The sequence below is a fragment of the Oncorhynchus clarkii genome, chromosome 17 (assembly GCF_045791955.1).
Source record: "Oncorhynchus clarkii lewisi isolate Uvic-CL-2024 chromosome 17, UVic_Ocla_1.0, whole genome shotgun sequence".
Lineage (NCBI taxonomy): Eukaryota > Metazoa > Chordata > Actinopteri > Salmoniformes > Salmonidae > Oncorhynchus > Oncorhynchus clarkii.
The window spans coordinates 69,617,865-69,641,754 of record NC_092163.1 but is presented as its reverse complement, the minus strand read 5'-3'; the positions used below and the strand labels follow the sequence as shown (position 1 = coordinate 69,641,754).

Here is a 23,890-nt window from a genome sequence, read left to right as displayed (position 1 = left end):
GTTCCTTGTGGATGGAGGCATTGTCATCCTATGGGAGCAGGGGCATTGCCATGGTAGCTAAAATAATGTCCCCAAGATTTGCCTGCTCAGCATTTTATTCATACCCTAAGCATAATTGCTTAATTAACTAAGGAAGGATACCTATGTGGAAGCACCTGGTTTCAATATATTTTGTATCCCTCATTTACTAAAGTGTTTCCATTATTTTGGCAGTAACCTGTATGTGAATTACATGTTTCTCAATATATACTGCACTTTACGGCCACATTGTTCATGACTACAGTGATTAAAACTAATTATCTTCCTCTCCCTCGCTTTAGAGCTGAGATCTACTGGCACTGCCCACCACTTCTCCTTCCTGCTCAACTCAACAGACTACCGTATCCTGCGTATGGACGAGGACCACGACCGCATGTACGTGGGCAGCAAGGACTACATCCTGTCTCTGGACCTGCACGACATCAACAAGGAGCCACTCATAGTAAGAGATGACCCACTCCATTATTGATCCTAGCTAGACCTGCTGGATACTGCATGTCTAGCACTAAAACTAACCTGCTTCTCTCTCTCCTCTCTCTCAGATTCACTGGCCTGTGGCTCCTCAGAGGAAAACTGAGTGTGTTTTGTCTGGAAAGGATATCAACGTGAGTACCATACTCTCTCAATCATCTTGACATGTGGGTTAGTTGTGCTCTTGGTGTAAGAAATTGTCTAGTTCTGAAAGAACTGTATGGCTGGTTTTAGTGGCCGCCAAAGGGCTCCTGTCAGAGAGACTTGGATTCAGGACTTCACTTTGATCACTTTGTACTGTTTTATTTTGGCAGGTTAATCATCAGAGGACATTGACGTTATAGAATGTAGTATGTATGGTTCTAGGAACAATGGAAATGTGACAGTTATTAACAAATCCACAATAAGTTACAATTACCCTGGCACAATTAATCAATACACATTCAATACACATTTCCCATATAATGCTACTGAAACGGTTTAAACTTAAATGAACAATATGCAAAATGCTGAAGATAAGTAGCCATGGGCAAGCAATAGGGCAGTGCAGCATCAACAGTAAAGTTCAAGAACATCATCTATAAGGCACAAACTACAGAACAAATCAAAGTACATAGTCAGACAAAGCATCAGATAATAACTCACTTTTGGTCAATGACGCATTCTGCTGGTTCTTCATCTGAGGGCTGTTGCTTGGTGTGGTGTTCGTCTTCGATGAGGTTTAACAGCGGTTGGCATCCAATACATTGTGCATTACCGCCACCAACTAAACTGGGGTATAAATCCATTATACTTTGCGTGATACATTTTTTTATAATAAAAAAATCAATTCCCACCACCCTATTCCTCTATTTAAACCTATCTGATCCTACCTCTCGCCACCGGCCTGGGAGGACGGGACACCACTTCTCAACACACCCTGTAACTCTTCTGACGTCAAAAGCTCGTACACCCAAATACTTCTCTGCAGCTGCCACCGCAACCTCTATTTTCTACGTTCCATCCCTGCAGTACAATGAGCGCTAAAAAGCCAATCTTACTGAATACACAGTATATCACTCATTGGCCTATCCCTCTGTAGTAGCACAGATCTACTACTCACACGAATCCTCTCAGGATCCCTCTCCCTTGACCCATCTTCCTCTACTTTCTTCACTGTCTCAGCACACGACACCCTCTGCACTTCTTAACCCTGGTAACCTCAACCTGCCTCTCTCTCACTGGACATTTCTGATGCCAGCCCCATGGGCACCCCTACAATTACAACGTACCACTTCTTTCCCTAATGCTACACTTTCCTTTGTCTCATGCCCTTCTGCACACTTCTCACACCTAGGATCCTCCCTCATACACACTGCTGGCACTTGCGCATAAGCGTGACACCTTTAACAATGTAATGGATTAGGCACAAAAGCTGGTATGGGATAACAGAAATATCCTAACATCACTTTGTCTGGCAAAGACTCAACATCAATACTCAAAAGAACAGACAATGAATCTTCTGTTTCACCACTCACGGCACCCTGTCTGCGTCACACCAAATGCATCACAAACACAGGGAATTTCTCCTTCAGTTAGTCCACTTTCACATTTCCCGCTACCCCAGTAATCACTCCTTTCAATAGCCGTCAGGTGACTTGCCAGGTGACTTGGCGGCCATTTTGGAGAGGCACTTTGACACTTTGATAGTGAGTTGGCAATTAAACATGGAATAATCCGCAACAGTTTACATTATGCAGCCATATTCCATCATGCCTTCCCTTACTCCTTTGAATCATGATCTGTTAGGGTGAGGAGGACTGTAGCTGGAGGCTAGAGCTCCTGTTTTACCACATCTGTTTCAGAGGGTTAAATCCTGCACATACACTCACACACACACCACAGTCCCCCGTGGACCTGAGAGCACCATTTAAATTCATATCAAGGTCTGATCCTCCTCTGATTTCTCTTTTGATTTGTTCACACATGTCAACACCCCCACACACAGCCCTAAGGGTGTATTTGGGCAATGGCATGCAGGATGGAGTATGGATAATAACCGTGCTCCCCTGCTAGTTTTCAGAGAGCAGGCTTCTGTTTATCCAACTGGAATGTTCATTTAGATGCGCTCGCTGACCCGCACAGCTCACCACCTCGGGCCCCTGTGTGTGTGTGTGTGTGTGTGTGTGTGTGTGTGTGTGTGTGTGTGTGTGTGTGTGTGTGTGTTGTGTGTGTGTGTGTGTGTGTGTGTGTGTGTGTGTGTGTGTGTGTGTGTGTGTGTGTGTGTGTGTGTGTGTGTGTGTGTGTGTGTGTGTGTGTGTGTGTGTGTGTGTGTGTGTGCGGGTTGGAATTCCAACACGGTAATAATAAGAGAGAAAATTGGCTGTAGACATCTTGGCAAACCCCCTCTTTATGTAATGACAGATTATGACATTTCAAAAGCAATTCAAAGGGGATGTCATTTCAGGCAAGAGGTCAAAGGCAATCATGCACACTGCACTCCCTGTGGGGGAGCACAACTTTGCAATGAATACCTATACCTACACACACACACACACACTGGCCATGTATCACTGTGGCCAGCATGGAGGCCTGACCCTGGAGTCCTGGTCCTGTATCACTGTGGCCAGCATGGAGGCCTGGCCCTGTATCACTGTGGCCAGTATGGAGGCCTGGTCCTGTATCACTGTGGCCAGCATGGAGGCCGGGTCCTGGAGGCCTGGTCCTGTATCACTGTGGTCAGCATGGAGGCCTGGTCCTGTATCACTGTGGTCAGCATGGAGGCCTGGTCCTGTATCACTGTGGCCAGCATGGAGGCCTGGTCCTGGAGGCCTGGTCCTGTATCACTGTGGTCAGCATGGAGGCCTGGTCCTGTATCACTGTGGTCAGCATGGAGACCTGGTCCTGGAGACCTGGTCCTGTATCACTGTGGCCAGCATGGAGGCCTGGTCCTGTATCACTGTCGTCAGCATGGAGGCCTGGCCCTGTATCACTGTGGTCAGCATGGAGGCCTGGTCCTGTATCACTGGGCTCAGCATGGAGGCCTGGTCCTGGATCACTGTGGTCAGCATGGAGGCCTGGCCCTGTATCACTGTGGCCAGCATGGAGGCCTGGTCCTGTATCACTGTGGTCAGCATGGAGGCCTGGTCCTGGAGACCTGGTCCTGTATCACTGTGGTCAGCATGGAGGCCTGGTCCTGTATCACTGTGGCCAGCATGGAGGCCTGGTCCTGTATCACTGTGGTCAGCATGGAGGCCTGGTCCTGTATCACTGTGGTCAGCATGGAGGCCTGGTCCTGTATCACTGTGGTCAGCATGGAGACCTGGTCCTGGAGACCTGGTCCTGTATCACTGTGGCCAGCATGGAGGCCTGGTCCTGTATCACTGTCGTCAGCATGGAGGCCTGGCCCTGTATCACTGTGGCCAGCATGGAGGCCTGGTCCTGTATCACTGTGGTCAGCATGGAGGCCTGGTCCTGTATCACTGTGGTCAGCATGGAGGCCTGGCCCTGTATCACTGTGGCCAGCATGGAGGCCTGGCCCTGTATCACTGTGGCCAGCATGGAGGCCTGACCCTGGAGACCTGGTCCTGTATCACTGTGGTCAGCATGGAGGCCTGGTCCTGTATCACTGTGGCCAGCATGGAGGCCTGGTCCTGTATCACTGTGGTCAGCATGGAGGCCTGGTCCTGTATCACTGTGGTCAGCATGGAGGCCTGGTCCTGTATCACTGTGGTCAGCATGGAGGCCTGGCCCTGGAGACCTGGTCCTGTATCACTGTGGTCAGCATGGAGGCCTGGTCCTGGAGGCCTGATCCTGTATCACTTTGATCAGCATGGAGGCCTGGTCCTGTATCACTGTGGTCAGCATGGAGGCCTGGTCCTGTATCACTGTGGTCAGCATGGAGGCCTGGTCCTGGAGGCCTGGTCCTGTATCACTGTGGCCAGCATGGAGGCCTGGCCCTGTATCACTGTGGTCAGCATGGAGGCCTGGTCCTGTATCACTGTGGTCAGCATGGAGGCCTGGTCCTGTATCACTGTGGTCAGCATGGAGGCCTGGTCCTGTATCACTGTGGCCAGCATGGAGGCCTGGCCCTGTATCACTGTGGTCAGCATGGAGGCCTGGTCCTGTATCACTGTGGTCAGCATGGAGGCCTGGTTCTGTATCACTGTGGTCAGCATGGAGGCCTGACCCTGGAGTCCTGGTCCTGTATCACTGTGGCCAGCATGGAGGCCTGGCCCTGTATCACTGTGGCCAGTATGGAGGCCTGGTCCTGTATCACTGTGGCCAGCATGGAGGCCGGGTCCTGGAGGCCTGGTCCTGTATCACTGTGGTCAGCATGGAGGCCTGGTCCTGTATCACTGTGGTCAGCATGGAGGCCTGGTCCTGTATCACTGTGGCCAGCATGGAGGCCTGGTCCTGGAGGCCTGGTCCTGTATCACTGTGGTCAGCATGGAGGCCTGGTCCTGTATCACTGTGGTCAGCATGGAGACCTGGTCCTGGAGACCTGGTCCTGTATCACTGTGGCCAGCATGGAGGCCTGGTCCTGTATCACTGTCGTCAGCATGGAGGCCTGGCCCTGTATCACTGTGGTCAGCATGGAGGCCTGGTCCTGTATCACTGTGGTCAGCATGGAGGCCTGGTCCTGTATCACTGTGGTCAGCATGGAGGCCTGGCCCTGTATCACTGTGGCCAGCATGGAGGCCTGGTCCTGTATCACTGTGGTCAGCATGGAGGCCTGGTCCTGGAGACCTGGTCCTGTATCACTGTGGTCAGCATGGAGGCCTGGTCCTGTATCACTGTGGCCAGCATGGAGGCCTGGTCCTGTATCACTGTGGTCAGCATGGAGGCCTGGTCCTGTATCACTGTGGTCAGCATGGAGGCCTGGTCCTGTATCACTGTGGTCAGCATGGAGACCTGGTCCTGGAGACCTGGTCCTGTATCACTGTGGCCAGCATGGAGGCCTGGTCCTGTATCACTGTCGTCAGCATGGAGGCCTGGCCCTGTATCACTGTGGCCAGCATGGAGGCCTGGTCCTGTATCACTGTGGTCAGCATGGAGGCCTGGTCCTGTATCACTGTGGTCAGCATGGAGGCCTGGCCCTGTATCACTGTGGCCAGCATGGAGGCCTGGCCCTGTATCACTGTGGCCAGCATGGAGGCCTGACCCTGGAGACCTGGTCCTGTATCACTGTGGTCAGCATGGAGGCCTGGTCCTGTATCACTGTGGCCAGCATGGAGGCCTGGTCCTGTATCACTGTGGTCAGCATGGAGGCCTGGTCCTGTATCACTGTGGTCAGCATGGAGGCCTGGTCCTGTATCACTGTGGTCAGCATGGAGGCCTGGCCCTGGAGACCTGGTCCTGTATCACTGTGGTCAGCATGGAGGCCTGGTCCTGGAGGCCTGATCCTGTATCACTTTGATCAGCATGGAGGCCTGGTCCTGTATCACTGTGGTCAGCATGGAGGCCTGGTCCTGGAGGCCTGGTCCTGTATCACTGTGGCCAGCATGGAGGCCTGGCCCTGTATCACTGTGGTCAGCATGGAGGCCTGGTCCTGTATCACTGTGGTCAGCATGGAGGCCTGGTCCTGTATCACTGTGGTCAGCATGGAGGCCTGGTCCTGTATCACTGTGGCCAGCATGGAGGCCTGGCCCTGTATCACTGTGGTCAGCATGGAGGCCTGGTCCTGTATCACTGTGGTCAGCATGGAGGCCTGGTCCTGTATCACTGTGGTCAGCATGGAGACCTGGTCCTGTATCACTGTGGTCAGCATGGAGGCCTGGTCCTGTATCACTGTGGTCAGCATGGAGGCCTGGCCCTGTATCACTGTGGCCAGCCTGGAGGCCTGGTCCTGTATCACTGTGGTCAGCATGGAGGCCTGGCCCTGTATCACTGTGGCCAGCATGGAGGCCTGGTCCTGGAGGCCTGGTCCTGTATCACTGTGGCCAGCATGGAGGCCTGGTCCTGGAGGCCTGGTCCTGTATCACTGTGGTCAGCATGGAGGCCTGGTCCTGTATCACTGTGGTCAGCATGGAGGCCTGGTCCTGTATCACTGTGGCCAGCATGGAGGCCTGACCCTGGAGGCCTGATCCTGTATCACTTTGATCAGCATGGAGGCCTGACCCTGGAGGCCTGATCCTGTATCACTTTGATCAGCATGGAGGCCTGACCCTGGAGGCCTGATCCTGTATCACTGTGGTCAGCATGGAGGCCTGGCCCTGTATCACTGTGGTCAGCATGGAGGCCTGGTCCTGTATCACTGTGGTCAGCATGGAGGCCTGGTCCTGTATCACTGTGGTCAGCATGGAGGCCTGACCCTGGAGACCTGGTCCTGTATCACTTTGATCAGCATGGAGGCCTGACCCTGGAGGCCTGATCCTGTATCACTTTGATCAGCATGGAGGCCTGGTCCTGGAGGCCTGATCCTGTATCACTTTGATCAGCATGGAGGCCTGACCCTGGAGACCTGGTCCTGTATCACTGTGGTCAGCATGGAGGCCTGGCCCTGTATCACTGTGGTCAGCATGGAGGCCTGGCCCTGTATCACTGTGGTCAGCATGGAGGCCTGGCCCTGTATCACTGTGGTCAGCATGGAGGCCTGGTCCTGTATCACTGTGGTCAGCATGGAGGCCTGGTCCTGGAGACCTGGTCCTGTATCACTGTGGTCAGCATGGAGGCCTGGTCCTGTATCACTGTGGTCAGCATGGAGGCCAGGCTGGTGTTAAGGCAAGGGTACTGGCTGGGGTTAAGACAGGAGGGCTGGGTGTGGTTGAGGCATTGGGACCAGCTGGGGTTAAAGTATGGGGACTGGCTAGCGTTAAGGTAGGGGCACTGGCTGGGGTTAAGGCTGGGGGAATGGGTGGGGTTAAGCCATGGGCACAAGCCATGGGCACTGACTGGCATTAAGGCAGGGGCAGTGGCTGGGGTTAAGACAGGGGGGCTGAGTGGGGTTAAGACAGGGGGGCTGAGTGGGGTTGAGGCTGAGGGACTGGCTGGTGTTAAGGCAGGGGGACTGGCTGGTGTTAAGGCAGGGGGACTGGCTGGTGTTAAGAGAGGGGGACTGGCTGGTGTTAAGGCAGGGGGACGGGGTTTCCAGACAGCTGGAAGGAGACATCATGGGCCACTGCCTTATCCTGTTCAACGTGCGTGTGTGTGTACCTTCAGATTAAAGCAGTATGCCTATCTTTCGTTGTTTTTCAGGGAAACTGTATTTATCCAACTTGCCTTGTAGTCAAATACGTTTTCCTGACGTGTGTAATAATATTTTTTAGGCTTGTGATAATTAAATTGTCAACTAAGTGAAAGGAATGTTTTCGATGGGCACAAGTGGAATACATAAATGTAACGGAGGTAGTTTGAGGTGGTTAGCTGAAGGTTATTACTCATCAATTGGACCTTTTGTTTTCCTCAGAAGGCTGAAAGGAGTCCAGAGCAGAATGTGTTTATCTTTCTGAAAATGTAATGATTATCCTTGTATCCTACTGACAGCGTTTTCTTTCTTGTCTCCGTCAGGGGGAATGTGGGAACTTCATCCGTCTGATCGAGCCGTGGAACCGAACCCACCTGTACGTGTGTGGAACAGGGGCATACAACCCCATCTGCACCTACGTGGACCGCGGGCGCAGGTCCCAGGTAACCAGAGACAAGATGTAGCCAACCATGGTCACACTCCTGTACTCCCCTCTTTCAGAGTCAGATCTGTCAATCAACTCAGGGTCAAAAAATCTCATTCCGCTCCTTGTCTGTCCTTGTCATGGGACAATTTTCTGCTCCCCTTTTCACATTGATTTGCTCTATCCATGGTCTGGTGAACCCAGAGAAAGGCTCATATTGGTGCTTTTCCATTGAGACTTAGTGGGCCACTAGTGTTTTATGTTAATGTAAACTCTATAGTGTAATTGTGTTTCCATCAGGAGTGTGACACTAAAGCCTTGTGGCGAGCAGAATCAACAACCTCTGCATCATTCAAGACTGTTGCTTTGTGAGTAGGTGTTAAAGTTCACAGTTAGCCATTGTTATGTAAATTAAAGCTAAAAAAGTACCCAGGGTCTTGCTTCCAAGTGAGAGCAGGTCCACCAGAGCCATGGCCCAGTGAGACACGGGTGCCGGCCCAAGTAGACGGAAACAGAAAAGTTTGAGCCTTTTGATGTAAAACACTGGGGTCAATCCTCAGTGGAAATGCCCCAATAGATAATGAGCTCTTCACAGGTGGTTAACTCTCCTTTATTCTGGCAGTTTGTGTCACACTGTTACAGTGACTCCTACTGGAGAGACAGCTAACTGCCACCATAGGAAGCTAACCGCCAGCTAAAGAACTGCAGGGAAGAGAATGTTGACTGTGTGTCTAAAACAACCAGGACTATCTTCTACTAGCGGCTGTCTCCTCTCCCCCCTCACCTGTTTATGTGTCGTGCTCTGACCTGTCTGGGAGGCTCTGAAAGGCCATCATTAGCGATGGAACCTCTCATCCATCATCAGCCTTGTAACTCACCCCCTCCATCCATTCCTCCCTCTGTTTCTCCCTCTCTCCCTCATAGACCAGCGGCCATCAGAGATGCAGCAGCTGCTGTCCCCAGTGCACACTTACTGTTACTATCCTGCCTGTTTAGTCTCAACGCTTCATTGCAGGGCTTAGGTTTCAATGTACAGGCCAGTCATCCCCTTGACATTCATCCTCTCCCCCAGGCCCTGCTAGCTACATCGCTTGAACTGTAAAGGTTTTCATTGGTTAAAATTAGAGGTGTAAACAGAAACCATTTGTTTGGAAGTTCTCCCAGTTATCATTCCAAAGGCCTCACGCATGTCTTCACTGAGTTCACTTTACTTTGAGCTCCTTTTCTGCTTTTCACCCAAATGGGTCTCATTTGTCTTTTTTATGTTGCTGAACCTTGTGTCTATGTTTTCATTTGCATGGCATGGCATGTTTTCTGTGTGTATTTGGCAACCTAGATAGCAGCAGATTCTGAAACTCATCCATATTGATTTATTCACGTCACTGAACTCTCTCTAGCGTGCTTCGCTTGACATAGTTATTTTTTGTTACTTTTGGATTCTCTTCTCATTGATTCTCATGGGGTGGCAGGTAGTCTAGCTGTTAAGAAAGTTGGTCAGTAGGTGAAAAATCTGTCTGTGCCCTTGAGTAAGGCACGTAACCCTAATTGCTCTGGTGTCTGCCAAATTTTTGAAATGTAATTTTTTTTTAAATGTCATAGAGTCCACTCTCATTTCTTCTGTTGTGGTCATCGTTGTGTTTCGGTCATGGGTCTTTCTTTGAGCTTTTTCTGTTCTCCTTCTGGTCAACTCTTGGGTTGATTTTTCCACTGAGTTTCAGTTGGTTTTGGGTTGTCCCTTTCGGGTGCAGTCGATGGAACCCTCGTGGTAATCGCGTGGCACGTGTCCTCTTTTTTAGGCCCTCTACCTGCAGGCACCCCAGTCCGGAGGGAGGACCAGCCGGGCGGCAGACTTCAGCACTACGGCAGGGCCTGTGGAGTCAAAGGTGGGCCTACGGCCGAGGGGTGGCTACTGTAGCAAGGGGCTGGAGTCTAGGACCTGGGCTGAGGGGAGGCTACTGTAGCAACTGGCTGGGACTTAGGCCAAGAGGAGACTACTTTAGCAACGGCTGGGCTCTGGGACCCTGGTTGAGGGGAGGTTACTGTATCAAGGGACTGCAGTTTGGGTTCTGGGGAGGCTACTGTAGCAAGGGCCTGGGGTCTGGGACCTGGGGAGGCTGCTGTAGCAAGGAGCTGTCACCTGGGCCGAGGGAGGCTACTGAAGCAATGGGCTGGGTTCTGGAACCTGGGGAGGCTACTGTAGCAAGGGGCTGTGACCTGGGCCGAGGGAGGCTACTGAAGCAAGGGGCTGGGTTCTGGGACCTGGGGGAGGCTACTGGAGCAATGGGCTGGGTTCTGGGACCTGGGGAGGCTTCTGTAGCAAGGGGCTGGGTTCTGGGACCTGGGGGAGGCTACTGAAGCAATGGGCTGGGTTCTGGGACCTGGGGAGGCTACTGTAGTAAGGGGCTGGGGTCTGGGACCTGGGGAGGCTACTGTAGCAAGGGGCTGGGACCTGGGGAGGCTACTGTAGCAAGGGGCTGGGTTCTGGGACCTGGGGAGGCTTCTGTAGCAAGGGGCTGGGTTCTGGGACCTGGGGGAGGCTACTGAAGCAATGGGCTGGGTTCTGGGACCTGGGGAGGCTTCTGTAGCAAGGGTCTGGGGTCTGGGACCTGGGGAGGCTACTGTAGTAAGGGGCTGGGGTCTGGGACCTGGGGAGGCTACTGTAGCAAGGGGCTGGGGTCTGGAACCTGGGGAGGCTACTGTAGCGAGGGGCTGGGTTCTGCGACCTGGGGAGGCTACTGTAGCAAGGGGATGGGGTCTGGGACCTGGGTCAGGTGCCCATCTGGTGTCTGACAGGCCCTGTCATCATGTACAGCCTGTTGACATCCAAAATGGACGCTGCTGATTATGATGTGGAAGAAATGGGGTCTAATCACATATTCTAAAATAAAATAAGCATTATTATTACCAGTCCTCAGGGGTACAGTAAGCTACTTGACACAAAGCAAATGTTGACACAAAGCCAATGCCGTCCTGGCTCATGGACTTCAGAGCCACTCTCCACATCTCTAACACTAGGAGCATGGTGGATTCGTTTTGGATCGCTCTCCTCATTTTTGCTCAAGCACTCCATTTTGCCAATAACTGACCTTATACACTTCATACTCCCTTGCTTAAAGCTAATACAGGTGTGTGAGTGTGTTTTACATAGATGTCTGGTTCAGCACACTAACACAGCATTTGACAGCCCTGTGCTTAGAAACAAGGACACATATTTGTGTGCCAACCTTTATTGGGATGACTCATGTACTGGAGGCAGCTCTGCAGGGTAGTCACTAGCTGGCATAGCCACAAAGTCATACAATCTGATTTTAAACCTAACCATAACCTTAACCACACTGCTAACATTATGCCTAAACCTAACCTTAATTATGACCAAAAAGCAAATGCTTGTTCTAGGGCAAATGCTGACTTTGCAACCCACCCATCTAGTAAAAATCACTCAGCTCTGCCTCCAGGACAAGACTCATCCCAATAAACAACCTGCATTCCCTATATATCCTCATTGTGTCTGTATTTCCCTGCAAAGGGTTACATTATGTAAAAAACCAAATCACTTGTAATACATAAATAAGGCCTGAATCAACTGCGTTCTCAATGGAAACAAGAGAATAATTGATGTTTACATATTTAATTGTTTCTGTCCTCACTTTATCCCTACCTATATGTACTTATCTATCTCAATTACCTTGTATCCTTGTACATTGACTCGGTACTGGTACCCCGTGCATATAGCCAAGTTATCATCAACTCGGTACTGGTAACCTGTGTATATAGTATAAAGATATCAATACTTATTGTCTATTTATTCCATGTGTTATTATCTTTCAATTATTTTTCTATTATTCTCTCTGCATTGTTGGGAAGGGCCCGTAAGTAAGCAAGTCACTATTAGTCTACACCTGTTGTTTTACCAAGCATGTGACAAATAACATTTGATTTGCTATCTATTACAGGAATATATCTTCCGTTTAGAGCCAGGCAAAGTGGATTCGGGGAAAGGCAAATGTCCTTACGACCCTAAACTCAACAGCGTCTCAGCTTTGATCAGTAAGTGCCTGTTCACCTCTTCTCTCTCAGGTCACTTGTTCCAATATTGGAAGAATTGAGTGTCTCTGTTATTGAATCACAAGTATTGTTTCCCCGTCAAGCTATATTCCTCTTCCCCACAAAGAGTCGTTATGGTCAGTCCAACCCCTGTGGAATCAATGCACCACTGGCAAGTCACACTAGATCTTGCTCATTCAAAAACTTCTGCCTCTTTTAAAACCGTTTTCTCTTCAATTGTAGTTACCCTGTGATGATGTAAAAAATTAAATTGTTATACTATTCTCATAATCATAAAATTATACTGAAAAGTGAATTGCTGTACTGAGAAGTATTCATCTATGTACTGCACAGTATATTTACTGTAATTTGTGGATAAAGGGAGTAGCATGTGTCGGTATGTAAGTTCTCATATCAATAGGTGGCCTGGTGTTGACACCAGCTTGCAGACAGTTGGTCAGACTTAGCTGTTGACCTCTTCCTCTCTGGCATGGCTCCACTAACCTCCCAGCCACCCAGGGTGTGTGACACTTCCCATGACCCCGCTCAGTGACTTCCCATGTCATCCCACACCTAGAACTGACCGGGGCGGAACTAACTAGCATCCACTTACTGTAGCGACTCAGCTGCTGCATAACTGACCTACAACACAGCCAGTCATACCACAATAACGCAGATGCAAAACAAGGAATTATCCTCTTATACGGGGGCTTTCTATGTACCTCTCTTGACCCCAGTTTTTCTGCCATGTTTGGTCACCTTGCCAACCCACCCCAGTGTGAAGGGGTTCGATCTGATGGGATTATAGAAGGAAAATACTGTCTTGTCTTTCGGGAGATCTGTCAACACTCTAAACAGGTCCCATACTGGGGCAGCACCTGCTCACTCACACACTCAGCCACAAGCAACTGGTGGCGGGCATTTCCCAGGCCTCCACCCCACACTGCTTACCATGACCAGACCAGGGCCAAAGACTACATCCCCACATCCTGCCCCAGGTCCCCAGTGTCTGCCCTGGGATCTCCCTCCTCACTGTCCTGCCTGACCCTGGCCACCAGCTGGTTGGTTATGTGGAGGGGAGGGGTACCATGTGTTATTGTCCTACAGAAAACAGGGCCATATTCGTGATGGCAGTCACGAATCACCTATGGTTTACCTCCTGTCAACCGATAGGTTTTTTACTTTCTATAACATTCCATTAATCTCTTTTTCTCTGATTGACAGATGGGGAGCTCTACGCTGGGGTCTACATTGACTTCATGGGGACAGATGCGTCCATCTTCCGTACTCTAGGGAAACAGACTGCCATGAGGACGGATCAATACAACTCCAAATGGTTAAATGGTAACGTCTCACGTCTCATCCTGACAGACATCATCTCTCTATGGCATTTGTCTTTATATTTCCATCAGGTATCAATTGATTCCTCAGTCTCTACATTCCTGTTCTGTCTCATAGCACCTCTGTATGTCATACTGTTTATATGGTCTAAGCCTCTAGCTGTTTCAGCCATTAAAAAGTCAACAGTGCCTATCCCATCAATACAATAGGAAATGCTTTGTCACGTTTGTGCTGTAGCCAAGACTTCTATGGTTCGTTGTCATGCCATTACATGTCTGGTAGCATTTCATGTCTGGGATGTATGGCATAACAATTAATTATAATAGAGTTTGCAAGAGCATATTGGCTGCCCTACCTCAAATACCTTGTACCCCTGCACATTGATCTGCTACTAGACGCCCTGTGTACACATAAGTGCTGCTGGGTGGGTGTGTTTGGGAAGTCAGTGTGTTTGGGAAGTCAGTGTGTTTGGGAAGTCAGTGTGTTTGGGAGATCAGTGTGTTTGGGAGATCAGTGTGTTTGGGAGATCAGTGTGTTTGGGAAGTCAGTGTGTTTGGGAAGTCAGTGTGTTTGGGAGATCAGTGTGTTTGGGAAGTCAGTGTGTTTGGGAAGTCAGTGTGTTTGGGAAGTCGGTGTGTTTGGGAAGTCAGTGTGTTTGGGAAGCCAGTGTGTTTGGGAAGTCAGTGTGTTTGGGAAGTCGGTGTGTTTGGGAAGTCAGTGTGTTTGGGAAGTCAGTGTGTTTGGGAAGTCAGTGTGTTTGGGAAGTCAGTGTGTTTGGGAAGTCAGTGTGTTTGGGAAGTCAGTGTGTTTTGGAGGTCAGTGTTTTTGAGAGGAAAGTGTCACCATTGATTAGTAGGGCTGAGTCCACGGCAGGAGGTACTCCCCATCTCCACCTGAGTCCTGTTCATCAGTCCCAAGGCCACACTATGACGTCCTGATCCATCCTGCTTTCCCCATATGGGTTCATATATCCCACCCCCAACATGGTCTACCCCCCATATGAGTCTACCGTCCCGTAGCACTCACCTCCGTTATCATGAAGTGCTTTGAGAGGCTAGTCAAAGGCCACATTACCTCCTCCCTCCCGACACACTTGGCACTCAACAATTCACCTACCGCCTTGATTGATCCACAGACAACACAATCGCCATTGCACTGCACACTCTCCTCACCCACCTGGACAAAAGGAATGCATATTTGAAGATGCTATTCATAGACTTCAGCTCAGCCTTCATTACCATAGTGCCCTCTAAGCTCACCACAAAGCTCATGGCCCTGGGACTGAATTCCTCCCTATGCAATTTGGCCCTGGACTTCCTGATGGGCCGCCACCAGGTGGTGAAGGTAAGCAACGTTACCTCCTCGACACTGATTATCTACACAGGGGCCCCACAAGTGTGTGTCCTCAGTCGCCTCCTGTACTTCCTATAAACCCACGACTGCATCAAGTTTTCTGATGACAGTAGTTGGCCTGATTACTAACAATGACCAGGCGACCTACAGGGAGGACGTAGGCACTCTGACGGCATGGTGCCAGGAGCTGATTGTGGTCTTCAGGCGGAACCAGGCTGGGTACGCGCCCATCCTCATCAATGAGGAGACGGTCAGAAACTTCAAGTTCCTCAACGTGCACATCTCTGAGAAGCTGGAATGGTCAACCCACACAGAGAATGTTGTGAAGAAGGCACAACAGCGACTCTTAAAACTCAGGATGCTGAAGAATTTCTTCCTGTCCTTGAGGGCCCTCACAGTGTTCTACAGGAGCACCATTGAGAGCATACTGTCGGGCTGCATCACAGCCTGGTATTGCAACTGCACCGCCGCGGACTGCAAGGTGCTACAGAGGGTGGTACACTGCCTAACGCACCATTAGGTACACTGCCTGCCCTACAGGACACCTACAAGACCAGGTGTCGCAGGAAGGCCAAGAAGATAATCAGGGACCTCAGCCACCTGAGCAATGCCCTGTTCTCCCCGCTTCTCAGACGTACAGGAGCATCAGGGCAATAACTTGAAAACTGGCCAATAGCTTCTACCCCCAGACCATCAGGCTGCTGAATAGCCAATAGGCAGCTACCTGCTCCCCCTGTCTCCCTCCTGCCCCCAGACTTCCTACCCTGCCCCACCCCCCCAATGGACATTTATCACTATTACAATGTAAATATGTATATATTATTATTTGTATTACTGTTTTTTCATTCACTTCTCACTTCCTCCCCTGCTGCTCCCCTTATGGGCAATCACCAACAGATTCTTACCCTGCCCCCACCACCCAATGGTAATTTATCATTGCTACAATTGTAAATGTGTATATATTATTATTATTATTATCTAGATTTTTTCTCATTCACTTCTCTTTTCTTATTTTTATTTTATTTTGACCTGTGCTGTTGGAGCCCTCAGCATAAGATTTTCACTGTACCCAGCAGTTCCAGCTGCATCCCTGTGACTAATGAACTCATCTCTAACCTATTCTATGTACTCCCCCATCCCACCCCCCACATGGTCTGCCCCCATATGGGTTGTGTCTGTTGCAGCAGGGAGGACAGGATCAGTTTGATTTGTCCAGCAGTGCCCTAATCAGTGAGCTATCATGGGGAAGAGAGGTTGATGCCATATTGTGCTCATTCAGTGAGATTAATAAAACTGATTTGGAATGTAGTGACATGTGCTCAGCTTGAGGCCTCAACTGACTCTCACTAGCATCTGTCTCGTCTTCAACTCTCTCTCTCTCTTTCTTTCTTTCTTTCTCTCTTTCTTTCTTTCTCTCTCTCTCTATCTCTCACTCTTGCTCTCTCTTTCTTTCTCTCTATTTTCAGATCCCATATTCATCAAGGCACACCTCATCCCAGACAGTGCTGAGAAGAATGATGACAAGCTGTACTTCTTCTTCCGGGAGAAGGCTTCAGAGATGGGCCAGAGTCCCATGGCCCAGTCCAGGATAGGCAGGATCTGTCTGGTAAGTGGCCACACTACCACATTATCTGCAAATGTTTTCTTACTGGAATTGTGAGGGGTTGTCTCATATTGTGACCTCTGAGCCTGCAAACCCAGTACCCTGCCACTCCTGATACTGAGACATCCCCAGAGTAGAGGGGTCTCCTTGGAAAATCCCCTTAAATCATCACTGCCCCCCACTTCCTCAACAGCCAATGAGGAGTCTAAGAAAACCAAACTAAAGGGAATGCTTGTTGTCCCCTGTGATATTCTGTTGGAGTGGGAGAGTTTGCCTTTGGCCTCCAGTATATACACATAAACACACATACACTTAACACTCTCAGGGTAATGTTGATCTAATGATGTACGTATCCAGTGGCTGCAGTGACTCAGAACATTGTTTACCCTTAGAGGGGGTCAGAGGGTAACCCTGTGCTGTGTGCAAACCTTCCCCCTCTTGCTGCACATCTCCTATGGGACCGTTGGGACATTGGTCCTGTCTGTCTCTGGATCCTAAGTCACTGTCCTCAAATCAAATCAATGTACAGTGCCTTGCGAAAGTATTCGGCCCCCTTGAATTTTGCGACCTTTTGCCACATTTCAGGCTTCAACCATAAAGATATAAAACTGTATTTTTTTGTGAAGAATCAACAACAAGTGGGACACGATCATGAAGTGGAACGACATTTATTGGATATTTCAAACTTTTTTAACAAATCAAAAACTGAAAAATTGGGCGTGCAAAATTATTCAGCCCCCTTAAGTTAATACTTTGTAGCGCCACCTTTTGCTGCGATTACAGCTGTAAGTCGCTTGGGGTATGTCTCTATCAGTTTTGCACATCGAGAGACTGACGTTTTTTCCCATTCCTCCTTGCAAAACAGATCGAGCTCAGTGAGGTTGGATGGAGAGCATTTGTGAACAGCAGTTTTCAGTTCTTTCCACAGATTCTCGATTGGATTCAGGTCTGGACTTTGACTTGGCCATTCTAACACCTGGATATGTTTATTTTTGAACCATTCCACTGTAGATTTTGCTTTATGTTTTGGATCATTGTCTTGTTGGAAGACAAATCTCCGTCCCAGTCTCAGGTCTTTTGCAGACTCCATCAGGTTTTCTTCCAGAATGGTCCTGTATTTGACTCCATCCATCTTCCCATAAATTTTAACCATCTTCCCTGTCCCTGCTGAAGAAAGCAGGCCCAAACCATGATGCTGCCACCACCATGTTTGACAGTGGGGATGGTGTGTTCAGGGTGATGAGCTGTGTTGCTTTTACGCCAAACATAACGTTTTGCATTGTTGCCAAAAAGTTCAATTTTGGTTTAATCTGACCAGAGCACCTTCTTCCACATGTTTGGTGTGTCTCCCAGGTGGCTTGTGGCAAACTTTAAACGACACTTTTTATGGATATCTTTAAGAAATGGCTTTCTTCTTGCCACTCTTCCATAAAGGCCAGATTTGTGCAATATACGACTGATTGTTGTCCTATGGACAGAGTCTCCCACCTCAGCTGTAGATCTCTGCAGTTCATCCAGAGTGATCATGGGCCTCTTGGCTGCATCTCTGATCAGTCTTCTCCTTGTATGAGCTGAAAGTTTAGAGGGACGGCCAGGTCTTGGTAGATTTGCAGTGGTCTGATACTCCTTCAATTTCAATATTATCGCTTGCACAGTGCTCCTTGGGATGTTTAAAGCTTTGGAAATCTTTTTGTATCCAAATCCGGCTTTAAACTTCTTCACAACAGTATCTCGGACCTGCCTGGTGTGTTCCTTGTTCTTCATGATGCTCTCTGCGCTTTTAACGGACCTCTGAGACTATCACAGTGCAGGTGCATTTATACAGAGACTTGATTACACACAGGTGGATTGTATTTATCATCATTAGTCATTTAGGTCAACATTGGATCATTCAGAGATCCTCACTGAACTTCTGGAGAGAGTTTGCTGCACTGAAAGTAAAGGGGCTGAATAATTTTGCACGCCCAATTTTTCAGTTTTTGATTTGTTAAAAAAGTTTGAAATATCCAATAAATGTCGTTCCACTTCATGATTGTGTCCCACTTGTTGTTGATTCTTCACAAAAAAATACAGTTTTATATCTTTATGTTTGAAGCCTGAAATGTGGCAAAAGGTCGCAAAGTTCAAGGGGGCCGAATACTTTCGCAAGGTACTGTATTTATATAGCCCTTTTTACATCAGCAGATGTCACAAAGTGCTTATACAGAAACCCAGCCTTAAACCCCAAACAGCAAGCACTGCAGATGTAGAAGCACAGTGGCTAGGAAAACCTCCCTAGAAAGGCAGGAACCTAAGAAGAAACCTAGCGAGGAACCAGGTTGTGAGGGGTGGCCAGTCCTCTTCTGGCTGTGCCGGATGCTGAGTACATGGCCATTAAGGACAAATTCTCTGATGACGCTCACTGGAAATAACACTACTGTCGTAGATACAGTATACACACAATTACATGGTAGAAAGAGTGTTCATGTTGATACAATTTCAGAGTACATAACATTTTTTTGTAGGAGCTACAAAACAATGGAATATTCTAACCTTTGCATGATGTTCAGTAGCATATTACTCCAATATAAATTGTTGCAAAAATAGGATTCTATGATTTTTAACTTGGACATTTCATGATGAACACGTTTCGTAATGTTTTGCAAGGATTACTGGGCTGTGAGTAATTTTCCCTGGGCATCACCTCCCTCCCCACCTCTCTGTAGGGGCAGGCGTCTGTCCACAACAGATGGGGTGGACAGACTGACCCACAGATCTGATGTTTTCACTCTCAACTTCTCTGTAAGCTAGTATTGGCTGCTAGTTGTCTGTATCAAACAGCTGTTGGTTTGAATCTGTGGACCGGTCCACTTGTTGTGTTTGTCTCCCCCCTGCAGAATGATGATGGTGGACACTGCTGTCTGGTCAACAAGTGGAGCACTTTCCTGAAGGCCAGACTCATCTGCTCTGTGCCTGGGGTGGACGGCATAGAGACCCACTTCGATGAACTCCGTAAGTAGGCATCATTTCCCAACAGTGGTGCAGCCTAGTTGTTATGTTCTTACAATAACTTTACAATGCTCCTCAAGCGTTGTCCTACCCTCAACTGTTAGACACTGAACATAGTCTGCTCCACTCCACCTAAAAGAGACAGTGTGTAAAAGGACCAACCATCAGTTCAGAACCCACTCTCTGTCATCTTTCTGTAGTATCTCTGTAACATCTGAGTTCTTCTGAACCGTTCCAAACTGCACTAATGCACATTACGCACTGCAGAAAAGCATTTTTTTTTAAACAACACTGTCAACAGTTTAATTAAATATGTTTGGTTGTGAAAACATGTTACTATCAATGTTCATGAACAGATTTCACTTGGTTTCGCAAACTAAGCACTGGGTAGCTGCAGGAACAGGGTTGGAGAGCCCATGGCATACAGAGTTTGGGCGGTATGGAGCTAGAGGCTTTCTACTGCTACTATATTTATTTCTCAGATGCTAAGCACATTGCTCCGCTGTAAAACCAGAGAAGCCTACCTGGCAGAAATGAAAAGGGAACCAAAGGAAAGCGCTGAATACAACAGTACCTTACCGTGAAATGCTTACTGACAAGCCCTTAACCAACAATGCAGTTCAAGAAATATAGTTAAGAAGAAATGTATAAAAATAGGTCCTGGATGGCAGGAAGCTTGGACCCAGTGATGTACTATTTGATATGGATGACATCGTTTTACCCCGACCCCTGTTCCTACCTATCTGATGATGGCCATTTTAAATCAAAACAAATTTCAAATATTAGTAAAGGCGAGATTGAATTGAAAATAGTCTGATGGATGAGAATGTTATCACTTAATGAGAGAACAGCATGTGCAGCCTGAGGCAAGAAACAGAGCGAAAGTGTATTTTATTAGACTTTTTCAAATCATCAATATAGTGGCATCATGCAGCCCATATGTTTTGATTTATAAGACATTCCAAGGTTTGTATTATTCTCAACTAAAGTTGTCAAATTACTCTAAATCTAGAGTATAAGATCTGTTTTAAATGATCACTTTTACACTCAACATAGCCACCTCACATGCGCACTCGCTCAGGAATGGGAAAAAATATCCTTTCTATTTTATTCAAATAAGTTAAATTACATTGAACAAAAATATAAATGCAACATACAACAATTTCAAAGATTTTACTTAGTTACAGTTCATATAAGGAAATCAGTCAATTTAAATAAATGAATCTCAAAATATATGTATATACATGTATACAGTTGAAGTTGGAAGTTTACATACAACTTAGCCAAATACATCTAAACTCAGTATTTCACAATTCCTGACAATTAATCCTACTAAAGATTCCCTGTCTTAGGTCAGTTAGGATCCCCACTTTATTTTATGAATGTGAAATGTCAGAATAATAGTAGAGATAATGGTTTATTTTAGCTTTTATTTCTTTCATCACATTCCCAGTGGGTCAGAAGTTTACATATTCTCAATTAGTATTTGGTAGCATTGTCTTTAAATTGTTTAACTTGGGTCAAACGTTTCGGGTAGTATTCCACAATAAGTTAGGTGAATGTTGTCCCATTCCTCCTGACAGAGCCGGTGTAACTGAGTCAGGTTTGTAGGCCTCCTTGCTCGCACACGCTTTTTCAGTTCTGCCCACAAATCTTCTATAGGATTGAAGTCAGGGCTTTGCGATGGCCACTCCAATACCTTGACTTTGTTGTCCTTAAGCCATTTTGCCACAACTTTGGAAGTATGCATGGGGTCATTGTCCATTTGGAAGACCCATTTGTGACCAACCTTTAACTTCCTGACTGATGTCTTGAGATGTTCCTTCAATATATCCACATAATTTTCTCACCTTATGATGCCATCTATTTTGTGAAGTGCACCAGTCCCTACTGCTGCAAAGCACCCCCACAACATGATGCTCCCACCCCAGTGCTTCACGAATGGGATGGTGGTCTTCGGCTTGCAAGCTTCCCCCTTTTTCCTCCAAACATCACGATGGTCATTATGGCCAAACAGTCTATTTTTGTTTCATCAGACCAGAGGACATTTCTCCAAAAAGTACGATCTTTGTCCCCATGTGCAGTTGCAAACCGTAGTCTGGCTTTTTTATGGCGGTTTTGGAGCAGTGTTTTCTTCCTTGCTGAGCGGCCTTTCAGGTTAAGTCGATATAGGACTCGTTTTACTATGGACATAGATACCTTTGTACCTGTTTCCTCCAGCATCTTCACAAGGTCCTTTGCTGTTGTTCTGGGATTGATTTGCACCTTTCGCACCAAAGTGCCTTCATCTCTAGGAGACAGAATGTGTCTCCTTCCTGAGCGGTATGAAGGTTGCGTGGTCCCAGTGATGGTTGCCTCTGTACGCCTATGTAGATATTCCATGAAAAATCTGCCGTTTCCAGCTACAATGGTCCTTTACAACATTAACAATGTCTACACTGTATTTCTGATTATTTTATGTTATTTTAATGGACAAAAAACAAGGACATTTCTAAGTGACCCCACACTTGAATGGTAGTGCATATCTGAAATATCACATTTACATAAGTATTCACACCCTTTACTCAGTACCTTGTTGAAGCACCTTTGGCAGCGATTACAGCCTTGAGTCTTCTTGAGTATGACGCTACAAGCTTGGCACACCTGTATTTGGGGAGTTTATCCTATTCTTCGCTGCAGATCCTCTCAAGCTCTGTCAGGTTAGATGACACACGTCACTGCACAGCTATTTTCAGGTCTTTCCAGAGATGTTCGATTGGGTTCAAGTCCGGGCTCTGGCTGGGCGACTCCAGGACATTCAGAGACTTGTACCAAAGCCAATCCTGCATTGTCTTGGCCGTGTGCTTACGGTTGTTGTCTTGTTGAAAGGTGAAACTTTGCTCCAGTCTGAGGTCCTGAGCACTCTGGAGCATGTTTTCATCAAGGATCTCTCTGTTTGCTCCGTTCATCTTTCCCTCAATCTTGACTAGTCTCTGAGTCCCTGCTGCTGAAAAACCACCATGCTTCACCGTAGGGATGGTGCCAGGTTTCCTCCAGATGTGACACTTACCATTCAGGCCAAAGAGTTCAAGCTTGGTTTCATCAGACCAGAGAATCTTGTTTCTCATGAGAGTTTTTAGGTGCCTTTTGGCAAAGTCCAGGGGCTGTAATGTGTGGTTTTTGTTCTGACATACACTTTCAACTGTGGGACCTTATATAGACAGGTGTGTGCCTTTCCAAATCATGCCCAATCAATTGAATATACCACAGGTGGACTCCAATCAAGTTGAAGAAACATCTCAAAGATCATCAGTGGAAACAGGATGCAGCTGAGCTCAACTTAGTGTCATAGCAAATGGTCTGAATACTTAGTATGTAAATAATGTATTTTTTTGTTTTATTTGTAATACATTTGCAAAAATGTCTAAAAATCTGTTTTTCGCTTTGTCATTATGGGGTATTGTGTGTAGATTGATGAGGGGAAATATTTAATCCATCTTAGCATAAGGCTGTAACGTAAGAAAATGTGGAAAAAGTTAAGGGCTTTGAATTCTTTCTGAATGCACTGTGTATATATATATGGATTTCACATGACTTGGAATACAAATATGCATCTGTTGGTCACAGATATCTTTCAAAAAAAAGGTAGGGGTGTGTATCAGAAAACCAGTCAGTATCTGGTGTGTCCACCATTTGCACCATGCAGCGTTACACATCACCTTTGCATAGAGTTGATCAGGCTGTTGATTTTGGACTGTGGAATGTTATCCTACTCATCTTCAATGGCTGTGTGAAGTTGCTAGATATTGGTGGAAACTGGAACGTGCTATCATACACGTGAATCCAGAGCATCCCAAACATGCTCAATGGGTGACATGTCTGGTGAATATGAATGCCATGGAAAACTGTGACATTTTCAGCTTCCAGTAATTGCGTACAGATCCTTGTGACATGGGGCTATGCATTATCATGCTGAAACATGAGGTGATGGTGGCAGATGAATGGCACAACAATGGGCCTCTGGATCTCATCATGGTATCTCTGTCCATTCAAATTGCCATCGATAAAATGCAATTGTGTTTGTTGTCCGTAGCATATGTTCATAGCGTATACCGTAACCCCACTGCCACCATGGGGCACCCTGTTCACAACGTCGACATCAGTAAACTGCTCGCCCACACAACGCCATACAGACTGTCTGCCATCTCCCTGGTACAGTTGAAACCAGGATTCATCCGTGGAGAGCACAATTCTTCAGCGTGCCAGTGGCCATTGAAGGTGAGTATTTGCCCACTGAAGTCGGTTACGACCCCGGTGAGAACGACGAGCTCGCACATGAGCTTCCCTGAGACGGTTTCTGACAGTTTGTGCAGAAATTCTTCGGTTGTGCAAACCCACAGATTCATCAGCTGTCCGGGTGGCTGGTCTCAGACGATCCCGTAAGGTGAAGAAGCCAGATGCGGAGGTCCTGGGCTGGTGTGGT

The 23,890-nt window shown here is 47.7% G+C and overlaps 1 protein-coding gene across 2 annotated transcripts in view; it reads left to right on the top strand.

The window, feature by feature from the left end:
• Window positions 1-23,890, top strand: part of LOC139371337 (semaphorin-3F-like) — a 107,189-nt gene that overhangs the window by 65,994 nt on the left and 17,305 nt on the right. The window contains exons 3-10 of one of the 2 annotated variants that reach the window (XM_071111675.1): window positions 321-481; window positions 582-644; window positions 7,999-8,118; window positions 9,896-9,982; window positions 12,053-12,146; window positions 13,368-13,487; window positions 16,304-16,443; window positions 19,317-19,431. In XM_071111675.1, the coding sequence (XP_070967776.1) occupies window positions 321-481; window positions 582-644; window positions 7,999-8,118; window positions 9,896-9,982; window positions 12,053-12,146; window positions 13,368-13,487; window positions 16,304-16,443; window positions 19,317-19,431 (900 nt within the window). The remainder of the gene's footprint in view (window positions 1-320; window positions 482-581; window positions 645-7,998; window positions 8,119-9,895; window positions 9,983-12,052; window positions 12,147-13,367; window positions 13,488-16,303; window positions 16,444-19,316; window positions 19,432-23,890) is intronic. The other variant, XM_071111676.1, reaches the window with a different exon arrangement.